Here is a 19,550-nt window from a genome sequence, read left to right as displayed (position 1 = left end):
TGTACTAGTGCCTTGTAAGACACAGAGGGAAAATCTTGAGGAGAAAGGTAGGGAGATGGGAGGTGTAGGGAAGGGCTTTCTATCAATGGTGAGGACCCTTAGAATCACAGAATCAAACACACCATTTGGCATTGAGTGTCTCTGGAAGGCTAAAAGGAAAAAAAAATCTTGGATGCCTCAGAGAGAACTGGGTGACTGATAAATCCAGGTAGAATGGTTAGTTAACTTTTTACTGCCTCTCCTGTTGTAGCTTTTGAATTATGGACCACATGTTTGTACTTCCCACAATTGTTTAATTTAGGGGAAAGTGTCATTTAGCATTAAAACCTGTTTTTCTGGACAACAGCAGATATACTAAGAGCAGATCTTGCTTTAAAGGAGGAAATTAACTTTTTACAGTAATCACTCATAATCAGAGGAGAAAAAGTATAGCTTCTCAAAGATAGAAACAAGTGAACTTACAAGTAGCTCGGAAATATTGCTGCTTTCAAAGTACTCTTTAAAGCTTAGATGAAACTGGAGTTTCATAGTATTAGGGGATGCTTCCCCCAACCTATCACCTTATCCTTACAGTACCCAGGCTTGCTCTGTCAGTCATTGTAGTAGGTATGTTTGTAAAGGCTCTGAGTATTTACATTGGTTTGACTTTACTCCATTTGCAGCAAGTTTTTTTTTTCTTTTTATATGGCCTTTAGAAACTCCTGAGTAATTCTCAGGTGAAATGCTGAGATTCCAAAGTTGCCTATTTTGGGCATTAACCAAAATGGGAAAGATCCTGGGGGAAAAAAATCCAGGAAATGTATCTGAAATTAATAACTGGGCTTTAAGTCAATAAGCATAATTGTTTACAACACATAAATCCATGGCATCCCTTTGGGCATAGAGGAAAAACCAAACTTGGTTTCTCCTGCTGTGCTCTCACAACATGATTCTGACACCAGTTATGTGGGAACCCCACACAACAAGCAAGCAAGCCTTTCTGCAGCAGACACCAGCTAGGTGTCCTCCAATTCCATTCCAACACTGTCTACCCAGAGATAGCATCAGATCCCACAGGTTGAGGGGTCAGTTCCACAAGAGTGCCCCTACTTCCAATGCCAGTCGCAAGCTCCAGATGGTTTTACCTGTGCCTCTCACTGTCTGGCTGTAAACCAAGGTTCTTATGACCCCCTCTCTGGGTTTGATTAGTTTGCTAGAGTGGTTCACAGAACTCAGGGAAACACTGAAGTTTACCAATTTATTATGAAATACATTAAAAACTATACAGATGATGAGATGCATAGGGTGAAGCATGAGGAAAGGAGTGCAAACCTCCCTGGCTGCACTGCCTTCCAGGAAACTCCACACGTTCAGCTATCCAGAAGCTCCCCAAGTGCAGTCTTTTTGGGTTTTTATGGAAGCTTCATTACATAGGCATGTTTGATGACATCATTGGCCATTGGTGATCCACTTAACCTTCAGCCCCTGTCTGAAGTGGAGATGAGGATGGGGCTGCAACTCCCAACCCTGTCATCATATGGTAGGTTCCCCTGACAGCAAGCCCTCTTCCAGAGGCTACCCAGGAGTGCCCAGCCACCAGTCAACTCACTAGAATACAAAAAGCCACTTATTACTTTGGAGATTCCAAGGGTTTCAGGAGTGGTATTTCAAAAAACAGGGATGAAGGCCAGGTGTGGTGGCTCACGCCTGTAATCCCAGCACTTTGGGAGGCCAAGGCGGGTGGATCACGAGGTCAGGAGACGAGACCATCCTGGCTAACTCGGTGAAACCCTGTCTCTACTAAAAAATACAAAAAATTAGCCGGGCGTGGTGGTGGGCGCCTGTAGTCCTAGCTACTAGGGGAGCTGAGGCAGGAGAATGTCATGAACCTGGGAGGCGGAGCTTGCAGTGAGCCGAGATCGCACCACTGCACTCCAGCCTGGGTGACAGAGCGAGACTCCATCTCAAAAAAAAAAGGGATGAAGACCAAAAATACATTTGATAGTATCATAACATCCATGTAGAGTGTGGTGATCCTGAAGATTTTTATTACACACTAGAAGCAAGAGGCAGCCACATACACACAAAAAATTAAATAGATAGGAAAAATATATTCCCAAAGTTTTATAGGAGACAGAGGCTTTAATTTCCTATTTTTCTTTCTTGTTCTTTACTTTATGTGAATAGTAGTAACTTAATTTTATAGTTAACTAATAAAAAATGGTAATGTTGAAGTTTTTCTTTCTAATGTTTTTGGATACGTCTATATTAAGAGAGTCTCCTGCAGCATTTTTGATTAAATATATTCTAACATTCCTTTTGTTGCTGGTTGAGTGGAGAGAGAAATTGAATCTCAAATCTTCTGGATGGAAATTCCCAGATTTTACAACTTTGCTAGAAAGGCACAATTAAAAATTGTTCTTTGCCGATGAGCGAGATCTTAAGTGGAGCATAGTACCTTCGTAGCTACATTACAAGCAAATTGGAAATGATCATTATCTTTGGGTTACCATGTGCATAAATGTGTTGGCTTAGAATATGAATAGGCTTCAAATATGAAGTGAGAATTACATACTTTTTAAAGCCATTTGCCTCCTTTCTGCATAAGTAACTTACAGCCATGTATACCCAGCAGTTTTATTGTGAATGGGATTTATGTAATAAAACCTCAGACAATTTTGGCTCAAAGAAGTATCCATCTGTGATTGTCTTCGGCTAGGAATTTGATCCGGAAGAATTTTACTACCTATTGGAAGCAGCAGAAGGCCATGCCAAAGAAGGACAGGGTATTAAAACCGACATTCCCAGGTACATCATTAGCCAACTGGGACTCAATAAGGATCCCTTGGAAGGTGAGTCCCTGGGTTGTTCCTACCTTCGACTTTGCTTATGCACTGTTGCCTCATAGAAGAAATCTAAGTGGCAAGTCTTTATTTTTCCTCATGTTTTGGCTCTATCTATTGATAAGTCCATATTTGGGGACTGGTTGCTATTTGAAGGAAATAGCCATAAATTGGGTCCTGAGACACGAATGAGCATGACCCATTTTGTGTCTTCCTAGAGCGTGGGTCAGGCCTTGACATCCTAGAAGCATGTCAGCCTGAGAATGCCAGAGTGTCCCAGAAGGGTTGCAATTTCAGTCTTCACTGAGTAGTTTTTCTCGTTCAGAGCTCAGTTGGGCTCTTGAGAGTACTTCTAATTTTTAAAATGTTGCTAAAGAAATTATCATTAATTAAACTGACATTTAAATTTAATTTGGAAGTAATGCAATTGATGGTAGATTACTTTAAATTGAGTACAGTATTCATAGGTATATTCTTGTTTACTTAAAATATAAAACGTAATATACAGGAGAGAAAATAAAAATGTTTTTTTAAGCTTATAAAAGGATTTATGGGCTGGGCGCAGTGGCTCACACCTGTAATCCCAGCACTTTGGGAGGCCGAGGTGGGTGGATCACGAGGTCAGGAGTTCCAGACCAGCCTGGCCAATATGGTGAAACCCTGTCTCTACTAAAAATGCAAAAATTAGCTGGGCATGGTGATGTGCACCTGTAGTCCCAGCTACTCGGAAGGTTGAGGCAGAAGAATCGCTTGAACCAGGAGGTGGAGGTTGCAGTGAACCGAGATCGCGCCACTGCACTCCAGCCTGGGCGACAGAGTGAAACTCCGACAAAAAAAAAAAAAAAAAAAAAAAAGATTTATGGTTGATTCACATTTTAAAATAATATTATCAAATTAAATACAGAGAATACAAAGCATCTTGTCAGTGAACTTTTAAAAATCTGATATTGGTAAACCACTCCCCCAACAACCTGTTCCTGTTCATGATTGTTTAGGATTATTATTTATAACATTTAGGTTATATACTCCCTAAAAAGACTCAAAAACTATCCTTGACTCCTTCATTCAGAATTGTCTTCCCGGTACATTAAATTGAATTTGCAAACAGTGTTTATCTTGTTAAATTGTTTGTAATGGTGGTAAATGTTGGCACAGAGATTTTCCCATCTGAAGCCAGGGAACCTGCTGCTCTCTGCCCTGCTCTCCTGTTTCCCGGCTTTGTTTGCTCCTATGGCCATCGTATCTTTGCTTCCAGTGAAATGATGCATGCATTACTGTGAGATAATGCCAGATAAATTTATACTGTACTGAAAGCAGTTCCACAACAGATTCATCACTTATCAGAGACTGGTGGCTGCTTTTCTGAAAAGTTCCCTGGGGAGAGATTTTTCCCCATGGCTTTTAAATTACCATCTTTACCTTTTTGAATCATGAGTCTTCAGAAATGGTTTAAATCACTGAAATAAAAAGGGCAGATGTTTAATGGTATTTAGATGAGTTTTAAAAATCACTCCAGGCATTACAAAATGATGCCTTAGCTTCCTGCTTCAAAAGCTGACTCTTGGTTCCATTCCATTACTACCCACTGCTTACAAATAATATGTATTTTTCAGATAATAGTTATTTAGCAGAAATTCTATTTAAAACAGAACCATCTTTTAATTTTTTTTTTTTTTTTTATGAAAATAGTTGGAATGGGGGAGGCTGTCAAAGTAGATTATAGCGACTCTTCACGCTGGTATAGTTAAGATTGCGTCAGCTCTTGAATTGTGGACCCAGTGAGTTCTTTAGTTTTCTTACCTGGCAATCACTGTAGGCTGGACTTTGGTAGGGGAATAATCTGAGGCCCATGTATAAACCAGCTTTCTAGAGGCTCTGAAGAAAACATGAACAGTGATCTTTGACAAGTTTGGAGTTTAATCACTGGGAGTTGTGTTTTTAACTCTTGACACTTAATTTAAGATCTAAGGCTAGTTTTGTTTGTTTGTTTGTTTTGTTTTGTTTTGGAGACGAAGACTTGCTTCGTTGCGCAGGCTGGAGTGTAGTGGCATGATCTCGGCTCACTGCAACCTCCGTCTCCTCAGTTCAAGTGATTCTCCTGCCTCAGCCTCCCGAGTATCTGGGATTACAGACGTGTGTCACCATGCTCGGCTAATTTTTGTATTTTTAGTAGAGATAAGGTTTCACCATGTTGGCCAGGTTGGTCTTGAACTCCTAACCTCAGGTGATCTGTCTGCCTCGGCCTCCCAAAGTGCTGGGATTACAGGCGTGAGCCACCGCACCTGGCCCTGAGGCTAGTTTTTAATCTATTTGTTAACATTTGAAATATGACTTCTCCAGGTAATTTAGTAAACAAATTGCACCGCACTGAGTGGATCACCTGAGGTCAGGAGTTCGAGAGCAGCCTGGCCAACATGGTGAAACCCGTCTCTACTAAAAATACAAAAATTAGCTGGGCATGGTGGCACACACCTGTAGTCCCAGCTACTTGGGAGGCTGAGGCAGGAGAATTGCTCGAACCCAGGAGGCAGAGGTTGCAGTGAGCCTAGATGGCGCCATTGCACTACAGTCTGAGCGACAGAACAAGACTCCATCTCAAGAAATAAAAAATAAATGATTACAGACTCTGATTGTTCTACATTTGTTTCCCTTTCTTGTCAGCGTCTAAACTAACATACCTTAGACTTGTCCTTTGAAGGTTAGGAATTGGGAGTTCTGGAGCTGGGCTGCCAGGTTGGCACCCTAAGCCAGCACTGCATGCTGTGTGAACCTTGACCATCCAAATTGATGCACCTCTTTGTGCCTCAGTTACTTCCATAAAAATGAGATAATAATAGTATCTATTTATAGAATTGTTTTGAGGATTCTATGTTTAACTTTGTAATTGCTTAACATAGTGTTTAATAGATGTTAGCTGCTGTTGCTGTTTTATTTAAATACTACTAATTTTTGCCCCTTTCCTTGAGATCCCTTCCAACTAGATGCATTTTAGTTCACCTCCAAGTCCATAAATCTAAGGTGCTAGTCATATTGGATATTGACATCATTTGAATGAGACGAAGAAAGGACATAGTTTGTGCTAAGCTCCTTTTTATTCTGGAATTTCCCCTATAGGTAAACTGAGAAAGTTATTGGCAATGTCGTTATTCCAGAATCTAGAATTTATAAATTTTTATCTAAAGGTAGTAATTCAATGTTGTTTTGCTTCATATCTCTTAGGCATAATGTCTGCCCAGAAGGGATTATCACATTTGTAAGAACATGAATACATAAAATAAGAACCTAAGAAATAATTTTTTAATAATTTAATTTTAAATAAAATTAAGTTTTTTTAAATTGAAAATTTTAAATATATTTAGATGCACACAAAAATATGTGACTAAAAACTATGACTTTTATTATGCATGTTTACTTTTGAAAAATTGGAAAGTACAAGTAAAAGAAGAAAATATTAATTATCTGTGATCCTATCACTCAGATAAGACCTATCATAGATTTAGAGAAAATGATTTCATGTTTTTTAAATAAAACATGATTTTTTAAAAGTATAAAAAAGAAAATGAACAATAAAAGAATTTGATTGTCTCATCTACTTCTATAAATTGAAGGATGCCTTCCAATGTGAATTGATCAATTTAGACACCTTTGTCTCTTTTAACTAAATAGTCAGGGTAGTACTTAAAGCTGGTTTCAAGCATGTGAGCATGTGATATCCAATCCAAGACTGATTATACAATATGATTAATAATAAACAACAATCAACATTTAATGAGCACTTAATTTTTGTTAGTATGCTAAGAGCTTTACATGCATTATCACATACAGTACAAAAAACTCTAAGAAATAAGTAAGATTGTTTACCTTTTACAGGGGAAGAGCTTGAAGTTAAAAGGTCAGTCAGTCAGTAAGTGCAGATAGTAGTGGTAACCTAAGTCTTTTAATCTCCAAATCCCTCTTAACCACCATTATTACTTCCTCTCTGACAAATTTCAAATTCTTAATGTCTTTGGCAGAGTATTTCTCAGTAGATATGAAGGAATGGAACACAAGATATGCACCACAACTTAAGAATCATTCCCTAGTTGTAGTCGGTGCTGCTTTGATGCCCGCCAGAGCCTGGAAAGATGTGCCTCTCTCAGATACCTGATTCTAAGCAGAGTTGTTGACCCACCGAAGCCTTTCCAAGCTGTGGTGATTGCATCAGCCAATGAGTTCCTATGCCCAGCCTCTAAGGTTCCTATGTCTAGGTGTTTGCAAGAAATGGGGTTCTGGGGAGGAGTGTGTAGTGAACAATTTCAAAATACCAATTGCTGCCTTTTTTTAGATTTAAGATTTTCCCATGGGCATATTGGAGTATAGAGCAATTTTTTTAATATGGGAGAAACTATTTTTCTTTTGTTTCAGCTTAGTATTCTTATCCAATTGCAATATTTTTATTAAGCTTAACTTTTTTTTTTTTCAACTTAGAAATGGCTCAATTGGGAAACTACGATAGTGGGACAGCAGAAACACCAGAAACAGATGAATCAGTGAGTGTAAGTATATTTCTTGATGAAATATGATGTTGGTTTTTCTGTTAACATCTGGAGACTTTGGCTATGTTAGTTTATTTATTCAACAAATGTTTATTGTGCTTCTATGTGAATATATGAATAAGATCTATGAAGAAAAAAGACCATGTGCTACCATTACGTAAAGATATTTGCCATAGTCTGACCAGTCCCAAAAGATTTCCCAAGGAAATGGCACTTGAGCTAAATGTAACAGATTACTAGGGTAAGAAGGGGCAAAAGGAACATTCCAGACACAGGCTACATCAGAGGACTAAGCAAGGGAGACGGCAGAAACTAGAGCACTTGAGTAAAAACTGGATGCTTAGGTCCCTGTTGTTCATGTTTGTCAGGTTTTTTGTTTTTGTTTTTTAAGAGCAATGGGAAATGACTGAACTTTGGAGGAGGTGTATGGGTATATGAGGGTAGGAGGAGTGGACAGGGAGATAACCCAGTCAGAGATATGGCTTGAAAAATCACACTGACTGCAGTGCAGAAAGCAATGGGCTGGGAGGAGGAGGGAAGGGTGACCATGTGGAAGCCAGTTCAGAGGCTGCCCTGTGGCACAGGTGAGAGGCCCTGGATGCTGGTGCCATTCTCCTCAATTGTGAACACCAAAAGAGGAACCAGGATGCATCAGATTAGGGGTTAGGAAAGCAGGAGCAGTCTGTGTAGCCTGGGGGATAAGAACCCAGGCTCTGGAGTCAGGTTGCCTAGATTTGAAAACACTCTGCTTTCTACCAGCTGGGGGGTGGGGGAAATTTCTCTGTGCCTCGGTTTCCCTTTTTGTAAAAGATTAAATGAGATTTTTATGTAAAACGGTTGGGACGGTATCACATAGTAAGTGCTAAATAAATGATAGCTCTTTTATTTATTATCTGACTCATAATTTTGAATGTATTGAGACTAAAGTTCCTTTGAAACATTAAAGAAGATCCATCAAACTGGCAACTGTATATAAGGTCTGATATCTTCTGGCACTCAGAGGGAGAGTTTCTGGTGGATGTGGAAGTGAGTTAGGAGTCATCCATGAACATAAATGAGATCACTCGTGTAGGGAAGAGTTAATGAGATTAGAGAGCCTTGGACAGAGCCTTGCAGCCCAAACCCATGAAAGAGCAGTAATAGTGAGTGAATTACCTTCTGAGGCAATGCAAAGTAGATAAGAAAATAAAAAATAAAAAAAGAATAAAATAATTAAAGGAGTAATAGTGAGTGACTAAACAAGTAAGTGATCCCAGTCTCGAAGTCTGTTTTCTGTGATGGAGCATTGGCAGGTGATGACTAAATAGATCCAGATCTTAGGGCCAGAGGCCAAAGGGGAGCAGAGGAAACAGATGGTTCAAGCTGAAGAGGTCAAGTAGCCTGGAGGCCAGTGGTGGGTGGGTTATCTGTGTAGACACTGAAGTCACCCTGGATGGTGAGAGAGCTCTTGGGCAAAGAGGAAGGTGGGTAGCCAAGTTTTTCAAAGATGAGTGGGATGACAGGGTCAGTGATGACAGCCCTGAGTTGTGGATGATGGTGTCCACACAGGGTTTCTTCCAAAACAATAGGAAGGGAATTCTGGACTCTTGTAGAGGGGAGCAAAGAGCTGGTAACTCCCTCTCCAGGCTAAGATAAATGGAGCATGAGAGAATTTTTTTAAAGCATTTTTTTCTATTCCCATCCTTTGAGCTAAACTTTTTAAAGAGCTGTCTTTTTGAAACTTGTTTTATAAGCCATGTTAGATTTCTGGCATGGAAGTAAAGAAAGGCAGGCATTCTGTACTTGGGTGTTCCATGTGTTGCCTACTACTTTTCTGAGCAATGAAGATTGCCACAGGAATGAAAGAGACATGCTCTGTCAGGGATAGAGCCCCATGTAGAGCCACTCCGGCCCATTCTTTTTTGGCTGACAGAAACCAAAAGGAAAGCTTGGCATTTTGGAGTTAAATCCCAAAATGTTAAAAGACTAGGACAAGGCCAACCTGAGTAGTTTCCAAAAGGAAATTAATGTCAGGAATTGTCCTTGATTGCCTGGAAATGTGGATTCGCTTAAGTGACAGTGTCACAAGGAGTTTGTCAGCATTGCTGTGGATGATGGCTCTGTAAAGCTATCCCTCAGGTTCCTGTGGCTGGAATACTGTACTTCAACATATTACATAACAACATGTCATTCACATATTATCTATTTTGCTGATAAAATAATTTTCTTAATTCTAAACTAGTTTTTAACTGACATATTTTGTTTCCAAGAGCTCTAATGCCTCCCTGAAACTTCGAAGGAAACCTCGGGAAAGTGATTTTGAAACGATTAAATTGATTAGCAATGGAGCCTATGGGTGAGTAATTCAAGAAAAGCTCTCTATTGTATTTCTACACACTCAAGTGATATATTTATTCTTAACATTTATCTAAGGCCAAATAGAGGCTGTATAGGGACTTGACTTTTCAGATCACTGCTCCTTTCCTGAGGCTTGTACTGTGCAGCCAAAATCACTTCTTACTGGACACCTCATCAGAAAACATGCCAAGTGACCAAGGAATTACTTTAGAGGGTTGGAGAGAAAGACTTTCAAGGAAAAATTTTATTTACCCTTGTTTCTGCCTCCTTCATTTTTACCCTTTTGGGTTAAAAGAAATACCTGACTCTTGATTGAAATATATATGTATATATTAAATACTATCTTATATATAATCATATATTTATAATTTTCTATATAGTATTACTACATGACAGTTAGCCTGTATTTCATGTGTGACCAGCAGACAACCTTAAGATAAATGTCTTTAAATAAGTCTGGTTGAAGATTTAGAGCAGGAGTGTCCAATCGTTTGTCTTCCCTGGGCCACACTGGAAGAAGAACTGTCTCGGGCCACACATAAAATACATTAACACGAACAACAGCTGATGACCTGAAAAAAAAAAATCACAAAAAACTCATAATATTTTCAGCAAGTTTACAAATTTGTGTTGGTCTGCATTCAAAGCCATCCTGGGTTGCATGTAGCCCACAGGCTGCGGGTTGGATAAGTGTGATTTAGAGCAATATATTTGTTTTTGTCTTTATTACACCAGGATTTTGTTTTTGTGTTTTGTTTTTTTAAAAATTTAATTTTTTTTTTTTTGAGACTAGGTCTTGTTCTGTCCCTCAGGCTGGAGTGCAGTGGTGCAATCATAGCTCACTCACTGCAGCCTTTAACTCCTACACCAGGATTTTCAAAATTGAACTGTATCCTAAATAATCTAATGATATTAATGGTGTTCCTTCCTTGATCCCTTTTCATAGACACATAATTTTCTCCTTGTGGCAGTAAACAGTGACAAGATTCTTCTGAGTTACTAATAATTTAGAAGGGTAATTAATGCACAAACTATGACCTGATCCATTTTCGACAGCCCAAGAATTCTAGTTTAATTAAATATTAATCCCAATTCTATTTGTATATGAAGAGCAATAAACAATCTCATTGACATTTATTGCCATTTATCACACATGAGCAGATGAAACAAAAGAAGTTTTTGTTGTGCCACAAGGGATGTTTCTGTTGCCATTTTTTCACCTTGAATATTTTCCACACCATTAACTTAAGAACTTAAATATTTGTGAGTCCCTTCTATGCTTCACTGATTTGTTTTCAGGATATGTCAAATGCCATATTTCCTATTGTGGCTTATAAATGCTTTCTGATGTATTTTTGCAATATTTTATTTTTCAAGGACCTCATTGAAACTTTTCTACCTAGGAAGATGGTTCTAGCATGCAATTGTTTGTGGTTTCTACTTGCTTATCGTTTGTTTTTTAGTTCTTTACACTTTTGGAAATGACCTGAAGATTTCTTTCTTCATTAGGGAGAAGATTAAACTTTGATTTAATGGGTGTATGGGTTTGAGCACTGCTAGTTTTTATTAGCAGTGGAATTCTGGAATAAGATTATCTGTGAAGCACGACTTTTAAAAATTCGGGCATATATCTTAGCAGTATTTGGAGTTCTAACTGGTTGAGTAAACTCATTTGTAGTGCAATTAAACCACTGTATAGTAGATGAGGTATATCACACTTTGGGGAATAGTTGGGAATATACAAGAAGTTAAACAAGCTGTGAATCAGTAAACACCCAGGATGCAGGCCAAGTCATTAATGGACTCACAAGCTGCCTGTGGGAGTCTCTGCTGATCAGCCAAAACTCTTTTTTTCTTTTTCTCTTCTCAGATTTAATCTCTCATTATATTTCTGATAGATTTTCTCAACGTTTTAATAATCTTTAATTTGAAATTTGAATAGAACCACCCCCATTGGTTCACCCAGTCAGTGAGGCTGACTGCCGGCTTATGGGAACTGGCTGAACAAATGTATCCCGCCACGGGTGGCTGAACTGGCCCTTCTAGAAGCTTTCTTAGGTATCCATGTACAGGGTCTACCACTCACATCAGTGGCTCAGAGAGACACCAATTCCATGACTCCTCAAAAACTGGTGGAGCTGGGAACTAACCCTGTCATTAGGAAGGGCTTCTATCTGTAGTGCTAAAACACACATGGCTTTCTCAGCATCATACTTGGTGAAAATTCATGTTATAGAGCCAATTTGGTAAACCTCTGATTCCTTCTCTGTTTAACACACTTCTGATCCCTGACTGGAAGTTAAACGTGTCTTTTTGCCAACTTAGTGCTTTATAGAAAGCTGGTGCTATGTGCCTGGCACTGTGCTGGTTTCTTTATATATATTCTCTTCTCACAAGAGCCCTTGTATGGTAGTTGATATTATTTCCACTCACATGTAGGGAAGGAGAGGCCCAGAGACAGAGTCACAGATACCCTGATTCTAAGTGGAGCTCTCTTCTCTCTATAAGGTATCCATTTGTTAAAATGTTTAGCCATCCTAATTGGAGTTGTAGAGGTCCTACCTCTTCCAGTGAACACTTCCACCAGGATCTTTAAGTCATAACTTCAAATGTTTTCAAAGTAAAATAATAAAATTGACTTAAAATTTTTAAAAGTAAAAAACTAATTTTGAAAGGCGCACCATTTCTCCCCCACTTTGCCTTTCCTTCTAATCTTGATGCACATGATTCTCTTTTACCTGTGAAGGGGCCCAGGACATGTCCCAAAGAGGCACATGTGTGCAAGTGGCATACGCCCTGTCTCCCACATGCTATCCCTGTAGTCTTTCTCTCAACTTTCCTCTGGCACACACACCCTCCTTCCCACATGGAGATTTGCTAGCACGGAGTCATGTATTGGGCTCTCAGAATCATGCAAAATTTTATACACGCTAGACATTCATGCTTGCTATAGGGCTGATTCATTCTGCTCTAGATCCTGTCAGCTTCTAGTTCCACTTCTCCCCACCCTCCCACACCTCAGTTCTGCATGGTTGGGGAGAAGCTTGGCTCAGAGAGAATTAGGGTCTTTGGTTACATCTTCCCTGCCCCTCCATCTTCTACCCTTGGGTTTTAAACTGTTTCACAGGGAGGTCAGTGTAGGAAGAGAGGCAGAAGCAGCCTCTTCAAAGAAAGCACAACCTCTGGGACCAAAAAGCAGAGAAGAAATGTGGAGCCATATCAGTTCAGTACAACTTCTAACACTGGGAGGTTTACAGTCCACTTAACAGTGCTACATGTCTGGCTGTTGGTGGCTGTCAGAGCTCTCCTTGTTTCTCTCTGTCTCTCTCTCTCTCTGTGCTAACTTTAAGCACATTTGGAACATCAACTTAAAAGAGAAAAGGTGTATGTGAGAGACAACAATTATTACTAAATAAACAAATTTCAACATGACGAGTAATATGCCCAAAGCAATACAGAAATGTAAAAACCCAAGAACAGAAAACAACAACAACAAAAATCCACCCACAACTACTTCTAATTAGGAAGCCTGTTTGACCTTTGTGACTTGATCAAGATATGCATGTCAAGCTACTTATAGGATTCTTTTAAATTGGTTTAGGTCGGTTTTCCCAAGGATTAACTGATTATTGTAAGTACATCATAGCAAGGGAAAGCAGAAAGTCAAACAAAGTTTTATGAACTGAAAATCTGAGAATAAAGACTAAAGCCGTTTTTTATATAGTGCCACAGAGAGACCCAGTGAGGATGCTGGTCATATTGGGCCGGAGGCATCTTTGTCTTTTATTCTTTCATAAAATCATGGGTAAATCCATTCTTCTTCCTTTACTTCCTATTCTCAAACATATTACAGAGCAGTTATTTATGTAAGAAATGGTGATTCTTGATTGGAAATCAGAATGGCCACCTTGTGATCATCTGTAAAATTCATAATATACGTCCAAGGCTCCTCAGCACTAAACTTACTCAAAAACAACTATTGAAGGAGGAGATGGTAAGCGGTATGCCAATTTACTCTCTATAATAGGCAAGCTATAAAAGAAAGATACTGGTTTCTCCCTGTCAGTATTTTAAATTCTAACTTTCATTTTAAAATATATATTTCCTGTTTGAAAACCCCCTTTTTTGGTTCTTTTTTTGTTGTTGTTATTATACTTTAAGTTCTGGGGTACATGTGCAGAACATGCAGGTTTGTTACATAGGTATACACATGCCACGGTGGTTTGCTGCACCCATCAACCCGTCATCTACATTAGGTATTTCTCCTAATGCTATCCCTCCCCTAGCCCCCAACTCCCCGACAGGCCCCAGTGTGTGATGTTCCCTTCCCTGTGTCCATGTGTTCTTATTGTTCAGCTTCTACTTATGAGTGAGAACATGTGGTATTTGGTTTTCTGTTCCTGTGTTAGTTTGCTGAGAATGATGGTTTCCAGCTTCATCCATGTCCCTGTAAAGGACGTGAACTCATTCCTTTATATGGCTACATAGTATTCCATGGTGTATACATGCCACATTTTCCTTATCCAGTCTATCATTGATGGGCATTTGGGTTGGTTCCAAGTCTTTGCTATTGTGAACAGTGCCACAATAAATATACGTGTGCATGTGTCTTAATAGTAGAATGATTTATATTTCTTTGAGTATATACCCAGTAAGGGGATTGCTGGGTCAAATGGTGTTTCTAGTTCTAGATCCTTGAGGAATCGCCACACTGTCTTTCACAATGGTTGAACTAATTTACACTCCCACCAACAGTGTAAAAACATTCCTGTTTTTCCACATCCTCTCCAGCATCTGTTGTTTCCTGACTTTTTAAGGATCACCATTCTAACTGGCGTGAGATGGTATCTCATTGTGCTTTTGATTTGCATGTCTCTAATGACCAGTGATGATGAGCTTTTTTTCATATGTTTGTTGGCTGCATAAATGTCTTCTTTTGAGAAGTGTCTGTTCATATCCTTCTCCCACTTTTTGACGGAGTTGTTTGTTTTTTTCTTGTAAATTTGTGTAAGTTCTCTGTAGAGTCTGGATATTAGCCCTTTATCAGATGGATAGGTTGCAAAAATTTTCTCCCATTCTGTAGGTTGCATGTTCACTCTGATGATAGTTTCTTTTGCTGTGCAGAAGCTCTTTAGTTTAATTAGATCCCATTTGTCTATTTTGGCTTTTGTTGCCATTGCTTTTGGTGTTTTAGTCATAAAGTCTTTGCCCATGCCTATGTCTTGAATGGTATTACCTAGGTTTTCCTCTAGGGTTTTTATGGTTTTAGGTCTTACATTTAAGTCTTTAATCCATCTTGAGTTAATTTTTGTATAAGGTTTAAGAAAGGGATCCAGTTTCAACTTTCTGCATATGGCTAGCCAGTTTTCCCAATACCATTTTAAATAGGGAATCCTTTAACCATTGCTTGTTTTTGTCAAGTTTGTCAAAGATCAGATGGTTGTAGATGTATGGCATTATTTCTGAGCCCTCCGTTCTGTTCTATTGGTCTGTATATCTGTTTTGGTACCAGTACCATGCTGTTTTTCTTATGGTAGCCTTGTAGTATAGTTTGAAGTCAGGTAGCGTGATGCCTCCAGCTTTGTTCTTTTGGCTTAGGATTGTCTTGGCTATGCAGGCTCTTTTTTGGGTCCCTATGAAATTTAAAGAAGTTTTTTCCAATTCTATGAAAAAAGTCAATGGCAGCTTGATGGGGATAACATTGAATCTATAAATTGCTTTGGGCAGTATGGCCATTTTCACGATATTGATTTTTCTATCCATGAGCATGGAATGTTTTTCCATTTGTTTGTGTCCTCTCTTACTTCCTTGAGCAGTGGTTTGTGGTTCTCCTTGAAGAGTTCCTTTACATCCCTTGTAAGTTGTATTCCTAGGTATTTTATTCTCTTTGTAGCAGTTGTGAATGGGAGTTCACTCATGATTTGGCTCTCTGTTTGTCTATTACTGGTGTATAGGATTTTTGCACATTGGTTTTATGTCCTGAGACTTTGCTGAAGTTGCTTATCAGCTTAAGGAGATTTTGGGCTGAGACGATGGGATTTTCTAAATATACAGTCATGTCATCTGCAAACAGAGGCAATTTGACTTCCTCTTTTCCTAATTGAATACAATTTATTTCTTTCTCTTACCTGATTGCCCTGGCCAGAACTTCCAATGCTATGTTGAATAGGAGTGGTGAGAGTGGACATCCTTGTGTGGTGCTGGTTTTCGAAGGGAGTGCTGCCAGTTTTTGCCCATTCAGTATGTTATTGGCTGTGGGTTTGTCATAAATAGCTCTTATTATTTTGAGATACGGTCCATCAATACCTAGTTTATTGAGAGTTTTTAGCATGAAGGGCTGCTGAATTTTGTTGAAGGCCTTTTCTGCATCTATTGAGATAATCATGTGGTTTTTGTGGTTGGTTCTGTTTTGGTGATGGATTACGTTTATTGATTTGCATATGTTGAACTAGCCTTGCATCCCGGGAATGAAGCTGACTTGATCGCGGTGGATAAAATGACAACATTTGTATATCAATGCTTATCTTCTATTTGAGGGATGGCCAAGTTATTTTCTGTGCTCCTTTATATGTCTGTCCTGCTACCATCATCTGATTAGGAGCAACTCAAGTTGTCTGTGGATTCTTGATAGTATCTCATCAGTAGCTGAAAAAAAGAAAAACATACTAAAAGCCTTTAATCTGATACAAAAAGAACTAGTAGTTGGTTGTTTAATTTAAAAGTTGGTCAAAGTAGGAAATAATTTAAAAAGATATGTATTTTAAACATTTCAATGTAACCTAAATATACATAAATTTCCTAGTCTTTTGTTGGAAGTCCTTTTCAAGAAAGCCAGTGTAAACCAGACTTACAATATATTGTTTCTGTTTTCCAATTTTAGCTTCTTTAATGGTGAAACAAGAACTTGAAGCAATATGAATGTAGGAATCTAGATTTTTGTTATTTTTTTCAACTTTTGCAAATCTTGTCACCCACATTAAATCAACAGGAATTTAATTTAGTAACTGACATTTATTAAGACTTTCTAAAACATTCGTTTAGTTTTCTGATAAGCAATAATGCTTTCCCTTTTTATACTCATGTTCCTGTTTAAATATTTGTTTAAATTAGTTAATCTTAATATCAAATCTAGCCAGCAAAACAGGTGTGGGAATCACTCAAAATGGTGGGAGCCCAAGGCTTTGGTCATCCTGAAGAGTACCACCAGTCGGCGTGGAAAGTGCTGGGCACCCAGCTGGCTGGCTTACAGTGGGAATAACAGCACTAGATCATTCGGTGCATTGATTATAAGAGGTATGGTTAAGAGAGTTTTTTACTGTACAGTGAAGGAAGAACTAGAAAACCAAAGAAATGAGAAGAAAAATATGAGCAAAGCAAAAATAATAATAATGTTTAGACCGAGACAAAAATATAGATGTGTGATTTGCCGAATAAAGGAAAAAGATGGGCATGATGAAAAGACAGAGATAAAAATACACATTCATGAAAGAAAAAGTGATTCCAAGCTGAACACTTAAGGTAAAAATGTTAACATTGATTAAACTGGGATTGAATATAGTTGAAATTTATTTCAGTGAATCACCCTGATATGTTGATTGAGCAGGAGCATAGGGTGTTCTGGGCCCCCTTGCAGTCATTGTTCAGGGATGGCTAAGTAACTAGTGGAAAATCCATTTCAGATCACATACCCCCTGTTTTATAAGGTGGGCACTGGACATACTTTACTGTGATTGATGGCTGTTCAGGTAAATGATTTCTTGTTTGATCATTGGAGATTTCAAACCTGTTCCCCCATGATATTGACAGGTGAGGAAGACTTGTGAGAAAGGAGCCCACCCAAGACATGTTCCTTGTTGCTCATCATTTCCAGATGAGCTGTTAAGACTCCTTCTGATTCTCTTCTTTACTTTATCCCAAGCCTCATTGGGTCCCTTGTCTTTACCTAGACATAATTGGCTCTATAAAGTATTTGGGTGAGGCTTTAGGCAGAGATTGAGTGTAGCCTGGTCTGGTTGTAAAGTTCCCTGACACCTTGACCGTGGGTCTGAGAGAACAGAAATACAGCTCCATCGTTGGCCCACTCTTATGCTGGGACATGCATTTCCTGTTGAAATGGCCATGGGGTAGCACATGCTGAGGACTGCAGTGAGGAAATATGCTACCCTTTGTTGCAGGACAGCCCCATATAATGTGTTAAACACATACTTCTCATTTATCTGGAAATTTCTTTGGAAGTAAATGTCTCTGAATTGGAAGCCAGATACTCTAAGAAGCTATGAGGTTTTTTGTGGATCCCAATGGTATCATTTAGAAAATTATTGCTTTAGGGTCCAGGCATGGTGGCTCACGCCTGTAATCCTAGCACTTTGGGAGGCCAAGGAGGGCAGATCACTTGAGATCAGGAGTTCGAGACCAGCCTGGCCAACATGGTGAAATTCTGTCTCTACCAAAAAACACGCAAAAAAGTAGCTGGGCATGGTGGCGTGCACCTGTAATCCCATCTACCCAGCAGGCTGAGGCACAAGAATCATATGAAACCAGGAGTCAGAGGTTGCAGTGAGCTGAGATCATGCCACTGCACTCTAGCCTGGGCGACAGAGCAAGACTCCATCTCAAAAAAAAAAAAAAAAAGAAAAAAAAGAAAATTATTGCTTTAGTTGGTTGAGAAAAAGTGTCTAATATCTAATATCTAACACTAGAAAGGATCTAGCTTGTTATATGTGTGTAACTTTGTTAATTCTTTCCTGTTCTGACATATATCGAATTTTGATGTGTTTGTGGAAAAACTGAAAATGTCAGCTAGCTATTAGGAAATAGGTCACTTTGGGCACTGCTCATTTCCTTCCTTCAGCAGTGAAGATGAATCTGATGCCTGAATATGACCCTTGACCTTTAACTGAAATAATTTGAAAAAAAATCAATCTAGCCAAAGGAGTTTAGCCTGGGACGGGATGTTTGTAGCTGCCAGCATGTGTGAGCTACATTCCACCTGCTGTGAGAACTTTTAAAAAGTTGATGATTTATATGGTTTACTGTATCCCCAAAACATCCTTACTTTCTCTCCTCCTGTCAACCCCAATGCTTCTGCTCCTTTTCAGGGCAGTCTACTTTGTTCGGCATAAAGAATCCCGGCAGAGGTTTGCCATGAAGAAGATTAATAAACAGAACCTCATCCTTCGAAACCAGATCCAGCAGGCCTTTGTGGAGCGGGATATCCTGACTTTTGCAGAGAACCCCTTTGTTGTCAGCATGTATTGCTCCTTTGAAACGAGGCGCCACTTGTGCATGGTCATGGAATATGTGGAAGGTATCTGACACGGAAAACATGACACCTGTACCCAGGAATCCCTTGCTCATTTGTGTTGTTGAAGCTGTCTGTATTTGTGCCACATAATGGCTGTATCCACCTAGGAACTGAAGCCAGGCAATGAAATGGCTGTATTCCCAGTCATTATCTTCTGATAATTGCTTGTAAAGTGCCTGCTCTACTGTAACAAAGAGAAAATTAGCGCTATCTGGAAAAAGGTTATCTTTTTTAATAGTTTTTAATCCTAACTACCTCCTCTCAATTGGTCATTAAAGTTGGAATATAGGTGATGGGATTTTTTTCTGCTTATTTTTATTACATATCATAAAAGTACTCATCACAATTAGTCTTCTTACAGAAAGAAATATATATTCTTTTCAGTCTATAGTATGAAATAAAATGGAAAAGGAGATACATTCAAGAAAATGCAGCCAGTCTTCCTGATTTTTAGCTTTTTTTTCTTTCTTTAAGAGGTTTATGGACTACCTTTTCCATGCTCCAAGTAATCTTATTTCCATCAATTTTATATTAAATTTCTGAGTTCAAGTG

At 38.9% G+C, this 19,550-nt stretch overlaps 1 protein-coding gene across 13 annotated transcripts in view; it reads left to right on the top strand.

Moving 5' to 3' along the window:
• The window catches only part of MAST4 (microtubule associated serine/threonine kinase family member 4), a 582,575-nt gene that overhangs the window by 524,428 nt on the left and 38,597 nt on the right, over positions 1–19,550 (top strand). For all 13 annotated transcript variants that reach the window (XM_055112338.3, XM_034960015.4, XM_055112337.2 and 10 more), the window contains 4 exons: positions 2,699–2,831; positions 7,290–7,357; positions 9,607–9,692; positions 18,793–19,001. In XM_055112338.3, coding sequence (XP_054968313.1) covers positions 2,699–2,831; positions 7,290–7,357; positions 9,607–9,692; positions 18,793–19,001 — 496 coding nt within the window. The remainder of the gene's footprint in view (positions 1–2,698; positions 2,832–7,289; positions 7,358–9,606; positions 9,693–18,792; positions 19,002–19,550) is intronic.

This window comes from Pan paniscus, chromosome 4 (assembly GCF_029289425.2).
Source record: "Pan paniscus chromosome 4, NHGRI_mPanPan1-v2.0_pri, whole genome shotgun sequence".
In the NCBI taxonomy this organism is placed as follows: Eukaryota; Metazoa; Chordata; class Mammalia; order Primates; family Hominidae; genus Pan; species Pan paniscus.
The sequence above is the reverse complement of the archived record's forward strand: the minus strand, read 5'-3'. Positions and strand labels throughout refer to the sequence as shown.